The sequence below is a fragment of the Triturus cristatus genome, chromosome 12, assembly GCF_964204655.1.
Source record: "Triturus cristatus chromosome 12, aTriCri1.1, whole genome shotgun sequence".
NCBI lineage: Eukaryota > Metazoa > Chordata > Amphibia > Caudata > Salamandridae > Triturus > Triturus cristatus.
Genome location: NC_140595.1, coordinates 65,742,666 through 65,765,125, shown reverse-complemented (window position 1 = coordinate 65,765,125; position 22,460 = coordinate 65,742,666). Strand labels below are relative to the sequence as shown.

The 22,460-nt window shown below is 42.8% G+C and overlaps 1 protein-coding gene across 1 annotated transcript in view; it reads right to left on the bottom strand.

Annotated features, from left to right (window-relative positions):
• Window positions 1-22,460, bottom strand: part of ADAMTS10 (ADAM metallopeptidase with thrombospondin type 1 motif 10) — a 200,978-nt gene that overhangs the window by 129,100 nt on the left and 49,418 nt on the right. The window contains exon 3 of the mRNA XM_085639546.1: window positions 8,903-9,267. Within this exon, the coding sequence (XP_085495672.1) occupies window positions 8,903-9,267 (365 nt within the window). The remainder of the gene's footprint in view (window positions 1-8,902; window positions 9,268-22,460) is intronic.

The window sequence follows — 22,460 nt, the reverse complement described above, 5'->3', positions numbered from 1 at the left end:
TCTTCCAGCCACAAGTGCCAGACCCGCCTAATCAAAGTGTCTTCCTCCATTCCGCTGCCGAATGTAGTGCTTCTATGTCTGTGTAGTAACCCCCACCCCATACTACCTTCCATGTAGTGCCGCATATTCTTTATGTTTAGTGTTGAGCCTGGGGTGTGATTAGAGTACCGCGAAAAGCGCTGTGGCTGGGCATTTGCTTATTGTGCCTATTCTTTGCCTACACTGCCCAAGTTCCAAGTTTCTTTTCCACAAACTACCTCCCAGAGACGCCTTGCACTACTTGCTCTCACTACCCTGAAAGTTAAGTGGAGTACAGGTGTACTTCACCCAGTTTACAGAGCCATAGTAGGGCGGACCCCAGACTGACGTGACCATGTCCACCACGGCTGTGAAGCTGTAGGCCCTACAAATGGGGCATGACAAACACTGACAAATTATGCCTCCTTTATAGGCCTACCTACACCTACTCCTATCCCTTCCACCATTTTCCCCCATTTATTCTGTTGAACTGTGACCTTTTCAGCCAGTGGGAAGATTATAGTTTGCTATACTCCTTTAATAGTTAAAAGCATTTAATACCAAACATAACATGGAATCATTTAAACCCATTTCCAGGTGGGGGATGACATACTGGTGGAACAGTCATATTTTTATGATATACCACTTTTCTGAGAAAAATTATGTCACCACAGCATACGACAGCATGGCATAGATACAGGCTCCTTTGCTACAGTAGTTTCTTATGCAAAATCATAACACTGACCTCTAGTGAGCCATCCCCTGATCCAAATATCATTTGGAAAAAACATGGCTGCACACCATCTATCAGATCATCCTGCCACTGCCACCAGACAAGCGCCTGGAACCAACTGCAGAAAACACACAGCGCTACTCCTCATCCTCATCACCAGTGTTCCAATATGGCAAAGCCGGTTTAGGGCTTTACATTTTTTTTTCCCCTATCTCGAATTCAACTGGTGTGTGAACCCCTCAACAATAACTTACTTCATACCAAAACCACTCAGTGCCTTAATGATGTCCTCATAGCCACTGCAGCTCTTGTGGTTCCTGTAGTGAAGTCAGGGTAAAATGCCAACTGGTTTCCCTCTTGCATGATTTCACCTACCGTGTGTGCAGTCGCGGATAGTTTTAACCAGTGGTTAATTTGTAAAAAAGAAGTGCCGGGGCTCTCGTCGGGAGGCAGCTTGCACCAGCCCATTTCTCCTGTTAGCGCTGCCTAAAACAGAACCAACTACTAACCATGAAAGTAGGGCGAGGATGTGGCTCTGCCGACTTCGGAGCTGGGGAACCAGGTTCAAGTCTCGGCATCGGCTCAATATTCTGTGATTTTGGGCAAATCACTTAAACTCCCCGTGCCTACCATACATGTATGTGTCCTTAACTGGTGCTCATGAAAAGTGCCTGTGTTGATGATTAAGTGCTGGTGCTGAGCACTGGAAACCACCGGCTCAAATTAAGCACTAGTTTTAACCTATCCCGGAATTCAACTAGTCGAAATTTGCATACATTTGCCATTGCAGATAGTTATACAATGCAATACGCAAAGAAGCAGGTGAAAGTTCTACATAAATCTGCTTTACTGGCAACATCTGCAATAAAAAAATATCTTCAAATGCAATTAAAGTTGTTGTACAAAGAACAGATAAACTTTGGAGGGGTGAAAGGGAACTTAAACTGGAAAACTTTTTGAATGATGACAATCGGGAGATTTGCAGAATAAATGCTACAGAACCTAGTGTTGTACTTACTGCTGATGCATCAACCTCCTTCGTCAACTTTACACCACGAGTTTCAATATATCTTTGCGCATACTCCAAACAAAGAGTCCTAGTTTTGCTGAGGTGAAAGACAATAAGGGAGTGTACACTAGTCAAATGATCTGGTTAAAGCCGCCTGGTTTCTCCTTTCACATAAATGAAGTGTAGCACAGGAGCCAAGAGCCTGCGGTTCGACACCATCTGGACCTGTGATCTGACATGGAGAATTAGTCATTAAAAGCTGCATCAAACAGAGGCAGTCTGCCAAAAGAGAATTCTGCAGTTTGGAAACATGCCAGCCATGTGAGCTGGTCTGCTGCCGTAATAGGCAGTGGCTACAAAAAAAGAGCTTTTTCTTTCTGCCACAGATTCAGCAACTCGTGCATTGAACGCGTCATTTATGTGCTTAAAACCAGATGGCTCTACCCAGACAATTAGGTGGGATTTGACCCTCTTGTATCTGCACCTCTTTAAAGTGGAGTCTAGTACTTGTGGCAAAATGTACACTAGCTCACAGGGCTACCAAGCTGTCATTATAGTTTCACGTTTTATAGCTTTGTAAATGGCTCTGTCCTGAAGAAGGCCCAAAGATCACAAATAACACTGTATGGACCAAAACATTTGTAGACCTTAACTATATCCACAGATGCAGTGCTATAATAACTGCACTAGACTGTGAATGTTTTACCAGCATCTATTGCTTTATAGGCTAGTACTTCGCCATCATAGTTTCCCCACGGTGCATCACTATAATTGCACATGAATACTGTGATTCAGGCCTCATTTTTATTTATTTTGACTAAATAGTTTTGTCGAACTCTTTGACATTTTTATACCATTGAGACATGAAGGTGTTATAAAAGGCAATAAATCACATGGTCAAGCCAGGCCAAGGACGCTGAATAGAAAGGTCAGGTTATTTAAGGCAAAGGGAGATTAATAGTCTGTCTGAGCTACTTCAGGCCAGACCATGCCCCTAAATAAATGTGTAGGATAAATATAACAGAATAAAGTGCCCATCAAAAATAAAGGTCAGAAAGAAACACAGGCAAATGGGTGCATCTGTTAGAAGTTAGTGTAAGCCCAATACAACCTCTGGGTTAATTAAGCATTTTAAAGGTGACTTGCTATAGAATTTAAAGTCTGCAAGTATTGGCTTGTTGCATGGTTCTACATAAGACGAAAGAATATCCCAAAAAGATTTTAATGCTGAGCTGACGATTAGAATTTAAAAAAGGATCTTAATATTTATGAATAAGTGAAACCTATTTAAAAAGTCAACTTCTCTTAACCTTGCTCTGTAGTAACGCCCATATCTTTGCTTTATCCCCTTCTTCTTCGTTGTACGCCTTGATGTGTGGCTTTGATGGTGCAGCTTGCACCGCTTCACCCCGGGCGCCGTGTCATCTTTCTTCCTGGTCCTGCCTGGGTCTCTCGAAGGGTTAAAGCCGCTCCTCTTCAGTGCTCCCCTCCACTCCACATGAAGGATGGTGCCTGCCAATGTTCCATCTCTTCAGCACATGACAACATCTGGGGCCGACCTGCTGCAGACACACGCTTGTCTGCAAGCCAGTGAAATCCGACCCAGGGGAGGGCAGCACTTTAACTAATCAATGATTAGTACATTTTTTTTTCACAATTCTTTATTTATACTGTATTTCTTAATACCACATAGAATTGTACGCAAACTTGGTCATTGTGCATTCAATGTATTAAAGTGTGTGGTACAGTTCGGGATCTAGAAAGAAGGCTTGCTTGTTAAAATTGTGCTGTTAATAAGAACTTGTGCTTCGCCATGCTATTCAGAGATGCACAATAATGTGCTAGAGGGGAACATTTTTCCATTTTTTCATGCACTTTTATACCCTCAGCAGGGGCGGCTCCTCCGCTTGGGCGGAGGTGCGTCGCCCCACTAAGTGTAAAAAGAAAATGATAACGCAACATTAATAATATTACATTATCATAATTTTTTTCTTCTGTAAGGAGCCAGCCAGGTTGGGGCGGAGCGGAGTTGGACTTATCAAACCTGGGAGACGGAGGAGGAGTGGTTGCTGCTGCACCTTAATTGCGCATGACAGTTTTGCCGTCCGTTTTGGGCCGGCCAGACTGTCATGCGCTTGTTGCATGTTCTCCACCAACTGCATTGTACACACTGGCAAAACGAAACTTGAGGGTGCCCCCTTGCAGGGCATGTGGAAGGGCCCCCTCCGGACTCAATCATGAGCTCTCTGGGCAGAGTAATGTGCTAAGGGGGCCCCCTGTGGCTTGGGCCCCCCACACACGGCAGGGGCTACGGGGTCCTGTGTTACACCAGTGATTCTACAGCCTGGGTGGAGAACATACACAGCCATTCCGGTCCCCGCCTGAGCACCGAACCACAGCGCTCAGACCAATCAATCCTTCTGTAAGGCAGGCTCCCACACTCACCTAGCCAATCACAACACTGTGTGCTTCCTGCTCTTGCGTCGGAGGAGAGGTGGTGGCTTGCGACAAGCGACGACAGGGTAAGTTTTTTTTTGTAACCCCGCCACACCCCCTCCCCCCGTACCCCAATCACCGTTCCCTACCGGCCACCTCTTCCCCTCAGCAGCTGAAATTTGGAGAGATGTGCTCACAAGATCTTTCTGCTACGATGGAGGAAATGGTAGCAATAAGTTTCCGTGTACTTCCAATATCATGAACAAGACGTATTGCTGACTTTAACAAATCAAGGGCTGCGCATCGGTTTGCCCCCTCCTCACTCCATAAAGCACCATGTATAATAAACATAACACAGAAACCTGGTGCAGGGGCAGGACTAGACACACGTGCCGCCGGTTGCTTGAGTGATGCTGAAGTACAATAATCTGACTTTAGGCCTATGACGCAGTCAGGTACTGGGGGAGGCTTCCTTGGATTGACCGTAGACTCCTTTTGGGGATTAGGAAATGTAACACGTGTGATCTCAAACATCTGAGGAGAACACTGCACTATATTCATTTTCTCCTAGGTTTGTTTTTTCCTTTTTTCCCAGGACGTATTAAAATGATGTAAATAAACCAGGAACAAGGCTCGGAGGCGCTGCTCTTAGCATATGCATGGTTTACTGTATCCTTAGTCTCAGGGTGTGATCTCAGGCTGTCGCGATCATTGTCGCGCCCCTATTCGGTCCCACACTTAATGCACCTCTACTTTCATCTTTTGAAATTGTTTGCAAGATATTTATTTACATGAGCGTTCTGGCAACTAACCCAGAGGGCATTTGATGTATTATTCCCTTGAGAATGAGAATAGTTTTACTGTGCAGCTTTTTTGCAAAGCAGTTAGTGGACTCTGAAGAATGTGTTTTTATTGCAGAATTTAGAGCCGGCCCCTAGCAAGATCTCAGCTCATTTTGTGCTTATGGAATTCCTGAAACTAAATAACAAATAACAGCTGTCCCTTCCCACAGCAGTGTGGGAGAACGAGTTTGCGTTTTTAGCCACTTTGACCCTGCATCGCAAAATCTTTGGGGATTAGGAGGCCTTGTTTAGGACAGTCTAATGTCTTAAACATTATTACGGACAGATGAGCCAATTTGAATGGCTTACAGCTGGATCTCGATGTTTTCAATTATTTTACTTAGTAAAAAAGTATCTTCTTCATGCCGGGAAAGCTTTGTAGATGAGAAATTAAACAACTGTGGTCCAGGTATACAAAGCAATTTTACAGTCGCTAACACTCAGATTCGAAGTTTGCGATTGCGAAAATGCTTCTTTTAATGTACTAATTCCATTTTTTGAGTTGGTAAACTTTTACTGACTCCTATAATGAGATTGTAACTACCTTACCAATTTGGTATTTTGAAAGGGCATGTTGTTGGCATCCCTTCCAAACACCAAATCGGTATAATATGTATCCTGTTTGCTGCAGATAGCTGGTCAGTTTGTAAAGTTCATACTGGCTACAGAAAATACTGGGCACAAATTGTGACCAGTTTTTTTAGACTGGTCTGTAGAATCTCTAGCTCTAAGAAACTTGGCTAATAAATATGGAGGCCAATACCAACAGCTTTCCTCTGCGGATTGGAGTGACTGATGTGATTTTGCCGCAAGGTCCCGGAAACCCAACAATCCAGTCTTTAACTGGCAGCATCCGTTCTCTTGTGCAATAGTTTGGAAATACAAAATGGCACTGACAACGTGTGCCTCATTTCACCCTTTTGCATTTTGACCGTAATCCACCCTGGAACGTGCATTAGGTAAATCCTTAAATTCCACGATACTTCTTCCCCAAATATTTACCTTCTGCGAAATTTAATGCAGATCAGTCTGATCTCTAAAATGTCCCATTTGCTACAATGGCATGTTTAGCTGGATACAGACATTTTAAACACAAGGCCTAGCTGAGCCGAGTGTAATGGGGAAGAGGGGTTGAGAGGAGGGGTGGCCGACAGGTTTCCTTAAAATGTGCAGTTAAGTTGCTCTTGGCGATATTCCAGGTACTGTAACAGAAAGGCAGTGTGTCTGACAGGGCGAGACGATCCACCTAATGCTAAGGGAAACCTCTGTTTAAAGGGTCTGACCGTACGTTGCAAGCAGTTAGCAAAGAACGATGAATAGAACACCAGGGCTATTCAATACAAACTTAAGCCAAAAGGTGTAAAGTGCAATGGGACGTCTATTTCTTAATGTGTGATCTTACGGCTGGCGATGAAATATGTTCTGCATGAAAACTCAAACCATCCAGCAAAGATGGCATCAATGCAGGTCACCACCACTATGGAGGGGACCGAGCACAACACCTCGCAGCTGACAATCAAGCAGTATATTCGGCTATGTGACCAAACAAGAAAGTGTAAGTGATTTATTGTTTAGGTACTAATCAGGTGGTATGGTTTGAAATTAGAACAAGCATTGACAAATCTAATAGGGCTTATTGGTTTTGCCAGCGATTATATATATATATATATATACACACACACACACACACACACACACACACACACATACATACACAAACACGCACATATATATATACACATATACATACACACAAACATATACACACACATATATATATCCTGCTCCACTGCACCGGTACACGAATCACTCTTCGGGCGGGTGCCGCGATGCGGCAGTGCTCCGCATAATATGAACGCTTCACAATTCCCCCAAGATAGAAGGAAAGACAGCACTCACGGGACTTAATCACAGCAGTGATTTATTCGAAAGCCACGAATAAATCACTGCTGTGATTAAGTCCCGTGAGTGCTGTCTTTCCTTCTATCTTGAGGGAATTGTGAAGCGTATATATATATATATATATATATATCGGAAAGTTCCAATTCCTGCTACTTCCACTCGACGGCGGCGAAGAAGGAAACTCGGACCCCGCTGGACTTCAGGTAGGATGTTTATTTATTGCAGTTCACAACCCACGCACGACGCGTTTCGGGCCTCAAGAGCCCTTGATCACATATATATATATATATCCTCTGATGCCATAGATCAAAGAAAGATCGGCCAGTCCAGAATGTCAGTTACTGCAGTAATTTAATCTGTTGGCTGACGCGTTTCGACTTTGCGGTCTCTATCAAATCCACGATCTTTGTCAAAGCCACGCTGTAGCTTTAACAAAGACCGTGAGGTCAGTGCGGTAACTGACATTCTGGAGTGCCGGCTCTCTCTTTGATCTACGGCATTATAGATTTTCTTTGCATTTTAAGCACGTCCTGCTCCTGCTGCCGAGCACCAGCCCTGTGAGGTTGACATAATTTGGTTTCGAGCCGGAGACGATATATATCTAGAGAGATATAGATTTATTTAATCAAAGAGACCTTGTACCGCAGTGTCTGTTGAAACTTACCTTAATGGGACCCTCTGGGTAGCCCATCAATCCTTCTACATTGGTATATGCTGCTTCTCCTGGGTCCACCTATCACCCTTCTCAATGTACTATCCCCTGCATCACCTGGGTTCAGCATCAATGCCCTAGGATAGCCCTCACAGACACAGAATCCTTTATCCCAGCACCTGGGTAGCCCCACATAGTATCTGTTTCACTCACTTCACCTCAAGCAGAGTCTGCCTTCGACCCACTGGTTAAGTGTTTATTATACTCTCAACTAACCACAAATGCAGATAATGAATTCATTTTGACAGATATGAATGAAGTTGTGCTGCTCTTTGCTGTACACAGCATTGGACTCTTACGCCTGAGAACTTTGATGACTGAACTCATTATCCGCACTACCTATACAGTGTGTTGTGACCATTGTGTACTTTGTATAATACGGCCTTTGCGCATTACTAGCATCACATTTGGATGGTTGTTGCTTCGCTCATTTGTGATGATTTGGCAACCAATGCACTTTAGTTCTGGAGAATTTGACTTGGAATTTTTCTAGAATGATATTCATGCCCTGATGAAGCTTGACTGTGAGCGAAGTGCGTTGGCTGCTCTTTCAGTTGTTCGTGTATGCGGAAATGAGGAGTGAAGAACTGGTTCAAAAGAAACTGTTTGGAACAACTTTCTGAATTTGATTGATTGACTTATTAAACACTTTGATTGTTATCTCTCTGATATGATATAAATTGTTCTAATGTTAGGTTGTTTGGTAGTCAACATATAGAGGTGAGCAACAAGTATGTTTATTTAGTGGGGCTCACAGGTTGTGGTACAATGGTCCTTAGCTGCCTTTCTGTCTTAGTATCCATACCATATGAGCAGTTTCTGCCATAAACCTTATGTACCAAAACAGTTTCCACACAGATAGCATGCACTAAAGCATTTCTCTCTCCATCCATGCACTAGTGGTGTCGTAAGCATCCTCTCTCTCACAATTTTGTTTCACAACCAGGCACAGGAAGAAACGCATGGTATAAGCACATCTCGGATCCTTTTTCACTACTCAAATAGACCGTATGACAGACCTAGTCTCTTTTATCCAAGCTCTACTACGGAAGGGCACACTACCCATCCACAGATGAGCTTCAAAGCCACGTAAAGGGTAAAAGCGCTACACAGATGTAGCTACAATACAATACAATACCAATTATCTAGCTGGACTTCTTTTCCGGTGGGAGATTACATGGTCTTTTAAAGATAAAGTAACATTTATGCAAGAGTTTGGAACCAAACAGAGAAGGAGGCCATGCACTCACCAGTCCATTGCAGTTGCTGATGGCTACCTTGGTGTTCAGCTGCAGGTCCTGCAGGTGGCCCACATAGTGGCAGTCCTCATAGAGGTCATGCTTCCAGTCCAGTCCACCTTTTTTCCAGTACTCCACAGTAAAGTGCTCAGCGAGTAGGCTGGAGTGCAAAGTCAGGTTGAGAAGGAAGCGTGTCTGGTGCGCTGAGAGTTTATAGAAGACATGGCGCTGGGCCACCTCGTGGGAGGAGCCTGGACTGCGACGGGACCTTGACCTTCTGGGATCGTGCTTCACGTTGTAACTCAGGAAATCTCCATTCTTGTCCACTTGGATGGGGAACGTGATCTCATAGTGCTTCAAGCTGGACAGGAACTCCTCTGTAAGGACAAAGTGGTCAAAGTATTGACATAATATGCTGGATCATCAGAAGACCTCTTTCCCAACAGAGTACCTCTTTTGTCACTAATATATTATGCCAGCCTAGCGTCACTATCCCCCTACAGACAGAAGATGGCCATTTTTGCTCCTTTCTCCCCCATGCCATGATCCAGCAACCCTTTTTATTGCATGCCATTTTGCAAGAATGGAGAAAGTAAGTGTCCAGGTGACAGACCACCAGGTAAAGCATGAACAGTAATGGACTCTTCCTGGTTACTGATTCACAACTTTCTCAAGTCTGCTTTGAGGGCCACAGGTGGTACTGTAGAGCATGAGAAGTGATCAAGTGAGCAAGTCGCTTACCTCTCAACCCAGAGACCTTGGTTCCAATCTGGCACTTGACCAAAACACGCGATTCTCAGCAAAAGTCGTATTTCACTGTGCCTCAAATTATTGGTAGCTGTAACAATTTATTTTTAAAAATGTCCTAGCTACATGTTCCCCTTCCCTCGCCAACTCATTCTAGTTTCTGTAAACTACTAGCCTCAGGCACACACCCTTGGGCCCCGATTACAAGCTGCATGGCGCAAGGGTGCCAGAACTGCCAGGTCCAGAAACACCAGTTCCGACTGGTACTTCCACCCCTGCTCTGTGCCCCAGAGCAGGGGAGACCCCCTCATGAGGGGGGGGGGGGGGGGGAGACCCCCTCATTGTAATCCTGGCAGGAGAAGGGGCAGCCAAGGCTCTCTTCGGGGCAGTGTTCCAGTTTCTGCAAAATGCTGGGGGGGGGGGGGGGGGGGGGGGAAACTTCTCAGTATTAAAAGTAGCCTTCAGCCCAGTTTGCCAGCGGGTGAGCTCATGTTGTTCCAATCACTGTGTTTTCTAATTCGTACAAGCTGGGGTGAGGGTCTGTGTGTGCTCAAGCGGTGTTTGTGGTGGATGTGGGGGGCGTGGCCCCTACACAAGCGACACTGCAATGCATTCTTCGTGTGGAGAGGCAGGCCTGGTTTGATGAATACCATCTGCTTGGCTGCTGGGAGAGTTGGGGCCATTTCACAGCTCTGACATTTGGTGAACAGCCGATTGGATCACTCCATCAGCACACCTACCCCCCCCCCCCCTCTCTCTCTCCCCACCCGCCATACGTCCCCCACCTGACCCGTCCTGCTAGTGGGGCCGAGATGTCATGTTCCTTACACCGGGGAGGAGGGCATGTTCCACAGATGGATTACGTGGCCGGCCGAGAAAGGGAGAGAGGAAGGGGGGGGGGGGGGGGGGGGGGGGGGAGTCAAAAACCTTAAGATAATGAATGTGGGCTTGCATAGAAAGGGTCGTCGAGACTGGGTGCCCTTCCAAGATAAAGAATCTCTTAGAAACAGTGCAAGACTGCCTAACACAATAAAGGAGGTATCACTACATAGGCAGCTGAGACGATGGCTCAGTGAGTTAATGCTCTCTGCTCCCATCTTCAATGATTGGAAGGTGACGAGGTAGAATCCTGAAAAGGCAGACTCGGCCTCCAACCCTTTCCAAGGCTTCATGTTTACAGCGCTTTGAAACGGCAGACGAGTGGTATGAAGCGCTATTTAAAACACAAGTTATTATTACTTCAAATGTGATGCCGGGCGGGTAGTCATTTCCCTTTTTTCAGGGTACTCATCCTTCCGTCCTTAAACGTTTGTGAGTTTAATTATTTGCAGGGTTTAAAGTTTTGTTTATTGCAGGTTAGATTTTCAGAATAAACAATCCATATGTAAATTAGTTCGATTGATGGTCATTGCATGGAAAATTTCTTGGGTACTCAATCAATGCAAACCATCTTTGTGACTGGTCTAAAAAACTGGTATCGATCTGGGCCTCGTTCTCCCGCTTCAGCACTCTTGAGTAGAAGTGGGCAGACGAGCTTGGTCCTCATGGACCAAGGTGCATCTTTAGATATGGTCGCTCGTCCCATCCAAGTGGACTGACTTTATAGGATTAGGATGGGGAGCTGAGCTCTGGATTGGCTTTCCTCCAGCTTACCTCTTTTATAGGTACCAACACTCAGGCTTCCGTTTCTCATCCGCCTTTAAATGGGCAATCAAGTGAAAAGAAAAAAGGCTTGTTGGGCCACCCAACCTCACATCATCAACAATCAGGACTCCCTAAAGTCTCTTTCTTTGAAGAGGTTAGGTAGTAAACTAGCCACGATTTCCTGCCCAAAATTAAGGGTATATGTTTTTCTTGCCTTCCATCTGCCATAAAATATTGATCAAATCATTGGTTCATTCATGACTGGGCTAGAGCAATGCTCTATACTTAAGCCTCTTAGATAATCTCTTACTACCTCTTCAGGTGATTCAAAGGTTGGCTGCCCAACTAGATATTGCTCTAAACAGAGGTTCTCACATTTATCACTATCTGAAGTCCCTTCAGTGGTTTACGATCAACACTGATCTGTTAGACAACATCTGTATTTAAGGTTGCAATTTTCACTTAAAGGGTCCTTCTTAGATTGAACACATTTTCCCTGCTACAGTCCTTCGAAAGCTCTGCTCTGGTACTGCTGAAGGTATTTTGGTTCCCAGAATCCACAGGGAGAGGATGAGAGGGTGCTGCTTTTCCTTCCCAACTTCCAGGGCATGGAACTCACTTTTATTATATTTTTACTCTATACCCAATCTCTCTCTATTCTGTAAGCCTCAGAAAAATCTTTGCTTTGTTGAGCTCTGACCAGTAAACTGATGCTTAGGTATTACCCGCAGCACACTACCGTAATAGTTCTGACTGAGAAATCACTGGATAGTGAAAGCAGTTCTAGTATCAAACAATTACAAAATGCGGAGGCATTATCAATGCGGAGGTCTTACTCATCAGCGACGAAGCTGAACCCAAAGAAGTAAGCGCGAGGTGACGATTAAAGGAGGTTGTACTTGAAAAGGATTTTGAGGTCTTTAACTTGTTCGGTAGGGAAACCGACTGACTACTGATGACTTCTTTAGATTTAAAGACAAGGGTTTCAGAAGTTGTCTTGTGTGAACTTGCAAGTGGGGGCACTGGACAGCAATTCACTTTGTTCCTCTGATGAGTAAGTTGCAATGTGGCAGGATTTTTCATGTATTTGTTTATTTATAGCAGCAGTTCTTAACCCGAGTTCTGAGACCATTGGAGGTCCACGACGCCTACGCTGCTGGCACGTGACTATTAGGAAAACTAAATAATATTAACAGATTTATAAAATGTAAATAAAGAAAGAAGTAAAATGTAAAACTCTACATTTGAAAAGATTCTCTAAATTTGAAGTTGGAAGCGAAAAATTAAGTTGGTGTCCTCAAATATATTTTTGGGAGCACTGCAAATGTATCAAACACATTATATCATGGAAGATGAGGGGCTGAAGTTGAACGTAGAAAAGCCCCACCCTTCCATTACCATTTTTTAATTTATTATTTTTATGCAAATACAATATTTCATAATTTGTGTATTTCTTTGATGAATGCTTGCTTCAGTTTTAAGGGTATTGTTTTGAAGTTCAAATCATCAAAACTGCTTACACCGGGGTCCACGTCGTTGGAATGAGTAATGACTCAGTGGGGGTCTCCTGATTTCAATAATGATTCAGTGAGGATCCCCGGATTTCAGTAATGATTAAATGGGGGACACAGAAGTCAAAAGGCTAAGAATCACTGATTTAGAGTATTTTTAAATAGAGCAAACAAAGCCAGAGAGCAACAGAGTGCTTTGCATACTAACACATGGGGTCAGTAGGAGAAATATAGATAATGTACTAGATACCTGCGATGGATAAGTATATACAAAGAGCAAACATTTGTATGAGAATTACGAAGCAATATGTACACAAACTATTATTTACTATTTTAGGCAGTCAAGAAGCTGGAATATCAATTCCAGGCCATAAAAATGCAAATCCAACGGATAACAGGAAAAGTGGACATTTCCATGGATAAGACACAAAACAACACTCATAGTTATATCCAGCCGAGGTTTGGATACTTTGAGACAACCATCTAAGCATAGAAAGTGAGTATTCGTATTAGAACCTATGTGTGCCGGATGATACTCCCATAATGAACATGAGTCAAGCTTTCCACAGACAGTGAACAGGTCTAGAGTTCATTTCGGATATGCAGAAAATGAGTTAGGGTCTTAAGACCCGAAGCAGAAGAGAAATAGCACTGGGCAGAGTGACAATTTTGCAGAGCAGGTGGTGGCTGATGGGCAGGGACAGCGGTAGCAATGCAGTAGCTGATGGTATATGGGGTAGAAATATATTTTAAGAAGGGATTTTTTTTTTCTTCTTGAAGGTGTGTAGGGGTAGTAGTACCAATGTTCAGATGGGGAATTCAGTCACCTTGGCCAAGATGGCAGTTTACGTATTTTATTGAATGAGCATCAAGGTGAGAGACAATCGGAGCAATATTACATTAAACTCACTGTTCTACACTTCAATAAAGTGCTTTTTCCCCCGACTACATATTTGTTCACAAGCAAGGGTTACCTTGCTTCTGAAATGCAGAGAGGATAAGCACTGCAGATGGAGCCCTTACGCTAATGTGGCGGCCCCTTCCCAGGGACAAAAAATGGTCTTCTTCTGCAAAGCTGACACAACTTCGCACAAGCCCAGTGGGCATGCCCATAGACTCCTATGGGATTTCTACACTAAGTTTTGAGAGAAGACTTGGCAACTGTTGCTGAATTCAAATACCACCTTCCATCAGTACTCACCTTCCCGCAAGATTATTGTCTCAAATGGAAATGTCATCTTTCCCCACAATTTTGACCACACCTTTCACAAAAGTGATTCCATATACCTAATATGGGGCATGAGGAAACAATACTTCTCAAGTTGAATGTTTGGCTTCTTCACTGGGGGACATAACTCACTTGCCCATGACTAAGGATTCACTCTCATTCCACACGGGCAGGAATCCCTGTTCCCAATCCTGGCTTTTACTGTAACAAACCGTTCTGATCAGGTTGACTCATCTAATGGCCCAATGATAGCAAACCAAGACAACAAAACCCAGAGCACTAAAGTTAGCAAATAAAAGCAATGGAGTGAAAACATATTAGATGAGAAGGCTATTATCTATGGCATTATTTACTCAAACCTGAATGGCAAAAAGAGGGCATTGACAGTCATTTGGCAGAGATAATGTAAAAGGAGGCAACACTATCCCCGATGAGGACAAATTAATAAAAATGTATAGACACTTCTAAAACCTGTTAATATGCTTTGCTTGATATGGGTCTAACATCTAACCACTAAAAAAGAAGTAGAAGCTAAAGATGCTATTGCTTATGAAATATCATGGGGCAGGTTAAGTATATCATAAGTGCTATAGAGGAGTCTGAAGTGTTAGAAAAACCTACATAACGATACCTATTGCTAGACGCAACCAGCTCTAAGTGACCTCAATGCGTACCATGATATATGAGAAACAAAATACTTTTCCTCGAACAATTAAAAAGGAACCTTCTTTCCCTGATCCATCCTACCTAAAAAAATTGGAAGTACTCCAAAGAGCGACTTGGCCAACAAGTGGCACATGAGTAACAGTCTTGTGCTCACAGAATTGAAATGCATCTCTTTTTTTTTTTATTTCCCAAGCTCTGAAGTCCATTTTTAAAATGGGTTCCAGAGTGTCTAACCAGGAAGCAAACATGCAAATCAGGGTCACGGTCTGTGGCTTCGATGTGTCACTTGGCTCAGACGCGGACGTTCATCCTGGCCAGAAGCGCGGTGCTGGCCCCAGTGGAGCGGTTATGCTCCTGGTCGGAACAGTCGGCTATGTTCATTTCTTTTGGAAAGGTCTACATCCCCGTGGAGTTGTGGGCCGTCTTTGGAGAAACAGCACCAAGGCATTAATACTTTTCTTCATGGTTCCTGTGTGTGCTTATTTGTTAGTTATTTTAGCTTATGCATAACATGACTTCTGCCAAGTATTGACATCCAGGAAGAAATCCCATCAACCGGTCATCTGTGTCTCCAAGGAAGAGCCTGTGGCTTATAATTATGGGTGCTTCAAAAGGTTAAGTCTACTCACCCACCGAAAGAAGGTCAGAGAGTCCTAGCGGAACTTACAAATACAAGATATTCATAGATATTTATTTCTAGGATTGCTTTAAATAGTACAAGCAATAAAGCACTTATTGATCACGCAAATTTACAGTATTTTAATATAATATTGACTGTTTACCACTCTGTCAAACAGTTACTGGAGGAATAAATTAAAAGCCTTAATAGCCTCTGCTAAGATATCCATTTATTGTCCTTCAAAGGGTGAAAGGCTGAGGCTGCCTGGCTAAGTAGTGAAAATTCAACCTGAAGCTCTGCAGGTAGAAATAAAAGCAAACAAGGCGGGCTTGGTGAACACAAACAGACTAATATATTGTAAGCTATGTACCTGTATGGATATCTTCATTGTAGAAGTGACAAAAGCACAAAAATGGGTTTGAGGACCAAGGCCATGGTTCCAAGCGTAATAGGACACTTTACCCCACACTTTACTCCACATGGCTTTACCCCGCATTTTTTGCTCAGCAATATCTTTTACAACGCAGTGCTTTACAACGCAATTTGTTACAACGCATTCCCCATTCAAACTCAATTACTATTCCAATCCATAGGTAAACATCCATTTGCACATGAATCAGGATTTAAAAAACATCTTTGAATCAGGCTCGAAGTAAAGTCTGTACCCTTTTGGAAGCAAGAGATATGTTATGCCAATAGAGATTTGCATAGATCTGTATTGCCCGTATAATGGCCTTGTGATGCTGTAGTTTGAGTATGTTGTATTGTTGTCTACTTGTATTTATTTATACAGTGCTTCATACTCCTATCACGTTGCCAGAGCACTTTTGTACAGTGGTAGTATGCTACTCTTTGGAGTGCAATAGTTGGAACACTGCATGTTTGCCGTGTGGCCTATACAGGGAGTTTTTTTTAAATGTAATGATTGAGTACAGGAATTATCATTTTACTAAAGTTTGTTGCTAAGCCTTTGCATGAATTTGAAGAGAATATGAGTGAGAGATGGTTTGCTTAAGCATTCAATTCTAATTCATTGTTGGACAGAAGAGTGAGTGCAGGCCTATGTCTGAAGTGTTTGGTGTCTTGATACGCCGAAACTGTGTGATAAAAAAAGAATGTAGCGGAGCCTACTCAGGAGAGATATGAGAGTATAGACAAGCCAATACCTCTTGTCTATAGAATGGTCAGGTAAGATATAGTTCGCAGCACACAAAATACGTGGTTCAAGAAGTGGACAGAGATGAAGGAAGCTACCCTTGGGAGGTACAGTCTTGGGGATTAGAGTGGTCGTTACTAAGTCCAACAGTGCATCTAATCAACCCCCAAACAGCGTCTGAGGAAGGAAAAAGCCATATGAACTTCACAGTACAAAGTCCCTACTGCACAATAATACACTTTGCATAAGGCAACAGTTAAATGGAATCAGGAAAGCGGACAATATACAAGTTATGCATTAAATCATGCCTGATTTTATGAATGGCTTCAGAGAATTAAGAAAAGAAACCAACATTTCTGCCATGTTTGCGATGAATGGGGCAGGCCCTGTACTATGAATCACAAAATGTTTTAACACCCAGAGAGACCGAATATGGGACAGATACTGTCATACGACTCCAACTGAGGTGACTACTTCAGTGCTAAAAGGTCTTTCTCATGAAACACCAGAGCCTTAGAGCTGCTAACGGGACCTGGAGTCTATCTTTTTTTTTTTTTACTTTGGATCTCCGAATGTGTATAAGAATTTTTCTTGTCCATACTCCCCCAGCATGGCTGTATAGACTTGTCCATATTTGACTTTACAGCAAACATTCTACAATTCTTAAATTGAAAAGCGTAGCAGTATATCTGGAAATCTGGGAGTGCTGGCTCTCCCTCTTGCTTCTTCCTTAGTTTCTTCCAAGAAAGCCAGACACTTTTCGGAGCCCATATGAAGCTGCTCACCCTTCCCTGAAACTTTTTGATGAGGTTCTTAAAAAATGTCAGGGGTATTGCATTGAAGAAAAAAAAAAAAAGACCGCTTTGGGAGAACCATCATTTTAATCGAATTGGTTCTTTCGTAGATGCTTAAAGGGAGTTTCTCCCATTTCCTCAAAAGAGTACTATTTCTCCACAAGCCGTATCCAAGTTAAGATTAGGCAGTTGTTCCAGGCTTTGTAGTACAGAACCCCCAAGGTATCTAATCTGCGCCTTAACCTCCTGACTCCCCTCTGAATCTTCCTTATTGGCCCAGGTCATGACTTCTATTTTTCCTTTATTTATCTGAAAGCCTGAGAAGCTACCAAATACTTCGAAGTGCGCTTTGAGTCTAGGAATCAAGTGTGCTGGATTAGAAATATACACAGAATGTTGTCCACATGTAGTTCAATCTTACTGGCCCAAGTTGGAGTGGAGTTGGTGAACCAAGGGCAAGATAGTTTTGTCTAGTCTAATCATTTGGACAAAGGGTACAATTTAGAGGTGGAACATCAACGGTGATAGAAGGCAACCCTGCCTAGTCCCTCTAGTGACAGAAAGAAAACTAATACTTCCCCATTTATTCAAATTCTGGCAGTGAGGGATCTGTACAAAAGTTGGATTGCATTGATAACGTTTCTACCAAGTCTTTACATATTTAAAGCCTCCCATAGTATATCCAATTCACCCAGTCAAAGGCCTTAATAGCATCTAAAGTTTCTATAGTTATTGGGCTCTCATAGGTCACTGTCATATCTATGGCTCCCATTAAAAGATGTGTCAGCTCGTCAAGCTGCTAAAATGCCCATGAAGATTTTATAGTCGCTATTCAGGAGTGATATGGGTCTGTAAGAATTGGGTTTAGCTGGATATTTCTTGTGTTTCAGGATCAAAACAATTGTGGCTTGGCACCAAGAAAAGGGGGATCTCCCTCCCTTCTAATAATGTGTGGTTAAAGTTTTCCAGATGAGATAACAAAGTCTTATACAATTTTCAACTGATCCTGTTTGAGGGTGCAGCCTTGCCGTTTTTTAGTTTTCCCACTTGTTCCCCTATTGCGTTCTCTGTAATTTCTCTTTCCAAACCTGTAAATTCTTGGTTCCCCACAGCTGATAAGTTCTTATCTGACATCCATTTTCTAACATGAAGTGGATTTGGCTGTGCATAAATATGAGAAATTTGCCTTAACATAACTGCTTGTTTTCCTGATCTGTCTGGCTCAGTCTCCCATTCTCTGGGTCTCCCAATAAATGAATATGGTTTCTGGGCTGGTCAGATTTTGTCTTCCAAGCCAGCAGCGCCCCACTTTTTCCACCATACTTGAAGTGTTGCAGCTTGCTGGCTTAACATAGTTCCTTAAACTTTTTTCCAACCCCATTGCTAACTGGCCTTGCAGCTCTTTTAACTCAGTTCTCAAGCCAAAAACCCTAAGAAGGGGGAATCAGCTGAGAAATTTTTAATCTTCTCCTTTTGCTCAGCGATTTCTTTCAACATGTTTTCTTCTACAGTCGATTTCTCTTTTCTGCGCTCATGTGAACATTTCATAATTACTCTTCTTATAAAAGCTTTGAATGTATCCCAGACAATCCCACTGCCTGCCTTGCTTATATTATATTAAACAAATTCTTTGGTCTTCTCTTTAAGATGTTCAATAAAACTTTCCTTCTGGATTAGAGTTTTATCTTGGGTCCATCTAGAACTGCCCAACACTGCTGGAAATTCAAGTGACGATGCCACTACTGAGTGATCTGATTTGGTTGCTGGAATAGGGGTCACTGATTTAGACATATGGCAAGATTGGCTAACTATGAGGAAGTAATTAATACAAGCATGATTCCGTACTTTTTCCTAAAAAGTTAGAACTTTTTTGCCCACCAACCCTCGTTCTCCAAATATCTACTAGCCCTAGATCTTGGATCATACTCCTCAGATGCCCTCATGTTTTTGAGGTAGGTATAGAATTACATTCACTACTATACCTCCCTAGCAGCAATGTGGGACTCACCCCGGACGCCTGAATGTTTACGGGATAAATTGAGCGCCCCCCTTAGACAAGCAGGGCTACATACCTGGGGCAACCTCAGGAACGGAACTAGGCTGTTGGATTGAGAGGAGATTTCGGCAACAACGGAAGTAGGGTTGTCAATGTTTAAATACTGCCAAATGAGCTCATGGTAGTCTGAGAAAAAGTTGACAGAAGAGGATGACTGGGAGCATGAAAACATGCTAACGAACAGAGTTGCAGTCGATTTCTTTGGGCCCTTAGGAAACGGACAACATCTCATGGTAGTCATTGATGAGTATTCATGCTTTCCTTTACTAGAGGAGTTATCATCAACAACCCATGACAAGGTAATCAAGTGGCTGGATGGAATATTTGCAGCGTGGGGTATCCCTGCCATTCTCAAATCTGACAATGGTCTGCAAAGAATTCAAGGAGTTTCTAATCAGACTAAATGTCAAGCATCAAAGGAGTACCCACCCCTCTGTGGCCCCAAGGTGTTGTGAAAAGATGTATGTGTCCCCTCAAACGTGTAATTCAATGTGAAACGATGGAGGAATCGAGTTAAACCAGGAGCTGTGTTAAGCCCTATGTGCTTATTGGTCAACTCTTCAATCCACAGCTGCTGAGAGTCCTGCCACCTTGCTATTTGGGAGAGTCATCGGAACCAAATTGTCACACTGGACAGTAGACCGATCCTTGAATGCTAATAAGGTTTGTGTCACAGACACTTCTTGAAAGTGCAAAACGAAAACATATGCCAATCAGCATCAACGAGCTCCGGAAACAGTCCTCGATGAAGGTAACTGGGTCCTGGTCAAGCAGAAATGAAAGCGGAGAACATACACTCCTTTTGCTGTCAAACCTCTGAGGGTTGTGATGTGCAAAGGACACATGGTGACACTGCATCGTCCCAGAAAGTCCATCACACAGGACTCGTCACATTTTAAGTACCTACCTTGACGTTCATCAGTTCCCGCAATCATGAATGACGGTCCAGACCAAGCATCAGAACCTCTGCTATATCGCACAATCAGAGTGCATCTCAACTCCTCGATCTGTCGGACTAGTATGAGCGCCTCGACGACATATTGAGGAAATGTGATGTGACTATTTATTAACTATTTAACAAAGGGGAAGATGATGTGTTGTGAGACTATGTGCGCTAGGACCTTTGCGGTTCTGGGCATACTCAACATAGGAATTATGTAACTTGCTGGAATGTGTTCAGGTGTGGTTATTAACAATTATTACGTAAGTGCAGTGTGTGCTCGTCTGCTAAGGAATACAGACGTCGTTACAGAGCTCCGTGTGTGGCGTATTCATTTGTGTGCTCCTGGACTGGGGAGGACACTACACTGTGTGAGGTATTCTTGGGCCTGTGCGTCAGGCACATGGCCCCATAAACTCCTATTCCATTCATTAACACTGAACTGCTAATTAGTAGTCTGGCCCCAGGGTCGTGGGGTCTGATTACGTGCATTTGTTAAGATGATGATGCCTGTTTCAACTCTGAAATTTCTGCCATTTGTGCAGATATTTTAGTCATAAAGGCACTTTATGGATGCTCCAAAATGAGTTCCAGGGAAGAAGTCATTGGACATTTGGTGAATACTCACAAATTTGCAGCATTGTGAAGATCTACAAACATTGTCAATGACTTCTCCACACGTATTGCACTTCGAAACTTGGGCTTACTAAACGAGGAGTAAGTGATGTGTGATGGGACCAAGATGTGTGATGGGACCGGGGGACGAAGCAAAGGCTTATAATGGAAAATAATTTTCTAATGTGGTTAGTTTTTTAATTAGATAATGGATAACTTAAAAACCTATATTTTACCTTCTGATGGAAAAATAGGTTTAATCGAAAAGCCTTTCCTTCCGAAATGTCCCTTTGAAATGGAGAGGTTTTGGTGGGCTTTACAACATTTTAAGCATACTGCTGTATGTGTCATGTAGACAGAGTTAAAAAGTGATTGACTGGGTTTCAAAGTGTGCACAATCTACCTATATTTCATAGAATCGGAGGGGGGAAAAAACTTCATGTGGAAAAAACACCTGAAGGGAAAAATTAATATAATGCTGATAATCCAATGGACATACATTAATAAAGTTAATAAAGAAGTAATTATGAATGCAGTATGCCTAAGAAATTGTGAATCGGGTTTGAGTTTTCTAATTGAGACCGTAAGTAGGTACAAGTCTTCTCTTGCTGAGTTGAATAATTTCTTGGTTAATGGATTTCCTTTGGGCTCATCACAGTGGATTTGTATTTCACATTCAATTGCTGCTTTCGGACCCACTCCCGATTCTCATTTCCCACCTGGATGGCTCCTTAGGCAAAATGTGTTCACACAACAAACTGCAATTTCTCAAAAATAAATAAATAATACCACAAGCTCAAGGGTAGGTGTCCCATACAAAATTAAATGAAGCTCCTCCATTAATGGTAGGGGCCCGCCACTTGTCTACAGACCAACTCCGGCATTCACAGCTACCATGCTAGGCTTGAGAGAAGCCTAGGAGACGACTATTTGAAAGCTCTCCCTGCCAAGGGCTTTTTTCTGCATTTAGTTGTTTTATAGGATATGCTATCTAGCCATATTATTCTGCTCAGCAGGAATTACCTCACTTGCGGCTCGATAGTTCAGATTACTATAGCCTGGTTAACGCTGTATTTAATTTGTGCTTCTAATGAGATGTTTCGTGTAGGGTAGAGTCATATAAATGGTTTCTGAGGTTCAGAGGCCTATGTCAGACAGTGTTGTACAGTTTAAGGTACTGTGTTAATTCACAAGTTCACTATCGGAAATTATGACCAATGGATGTATGTAAGACTCCAAGGCGGCCCTCCCGTAGTAGCGTTTGGTATTTACCAGCACCCAAAAGCCATTTAAATGGAGAATGTATTCACTGCAAATTGCCAGATGACCATAACACCTTCTACCCTTATATTTTGAAAAATGTCTCCAACTTCACTGCCAGCCCATGTTTGCAAGACCGTCATTGGAAGGCTTACACTCAAATGCTACACTAGAAAAAGAGTCCAATTCCAAAATAGATTTCAAATTATCTCCTTTATTATTATTCTTCAGAATAAACATTAAAAAATCAGCCAACGCGTTTTGTTCCATTCACTCTTGGAGCTTCTTCAGGGCTCCAAATCGTATATAACAATGTATTTTAATGATTCAAATG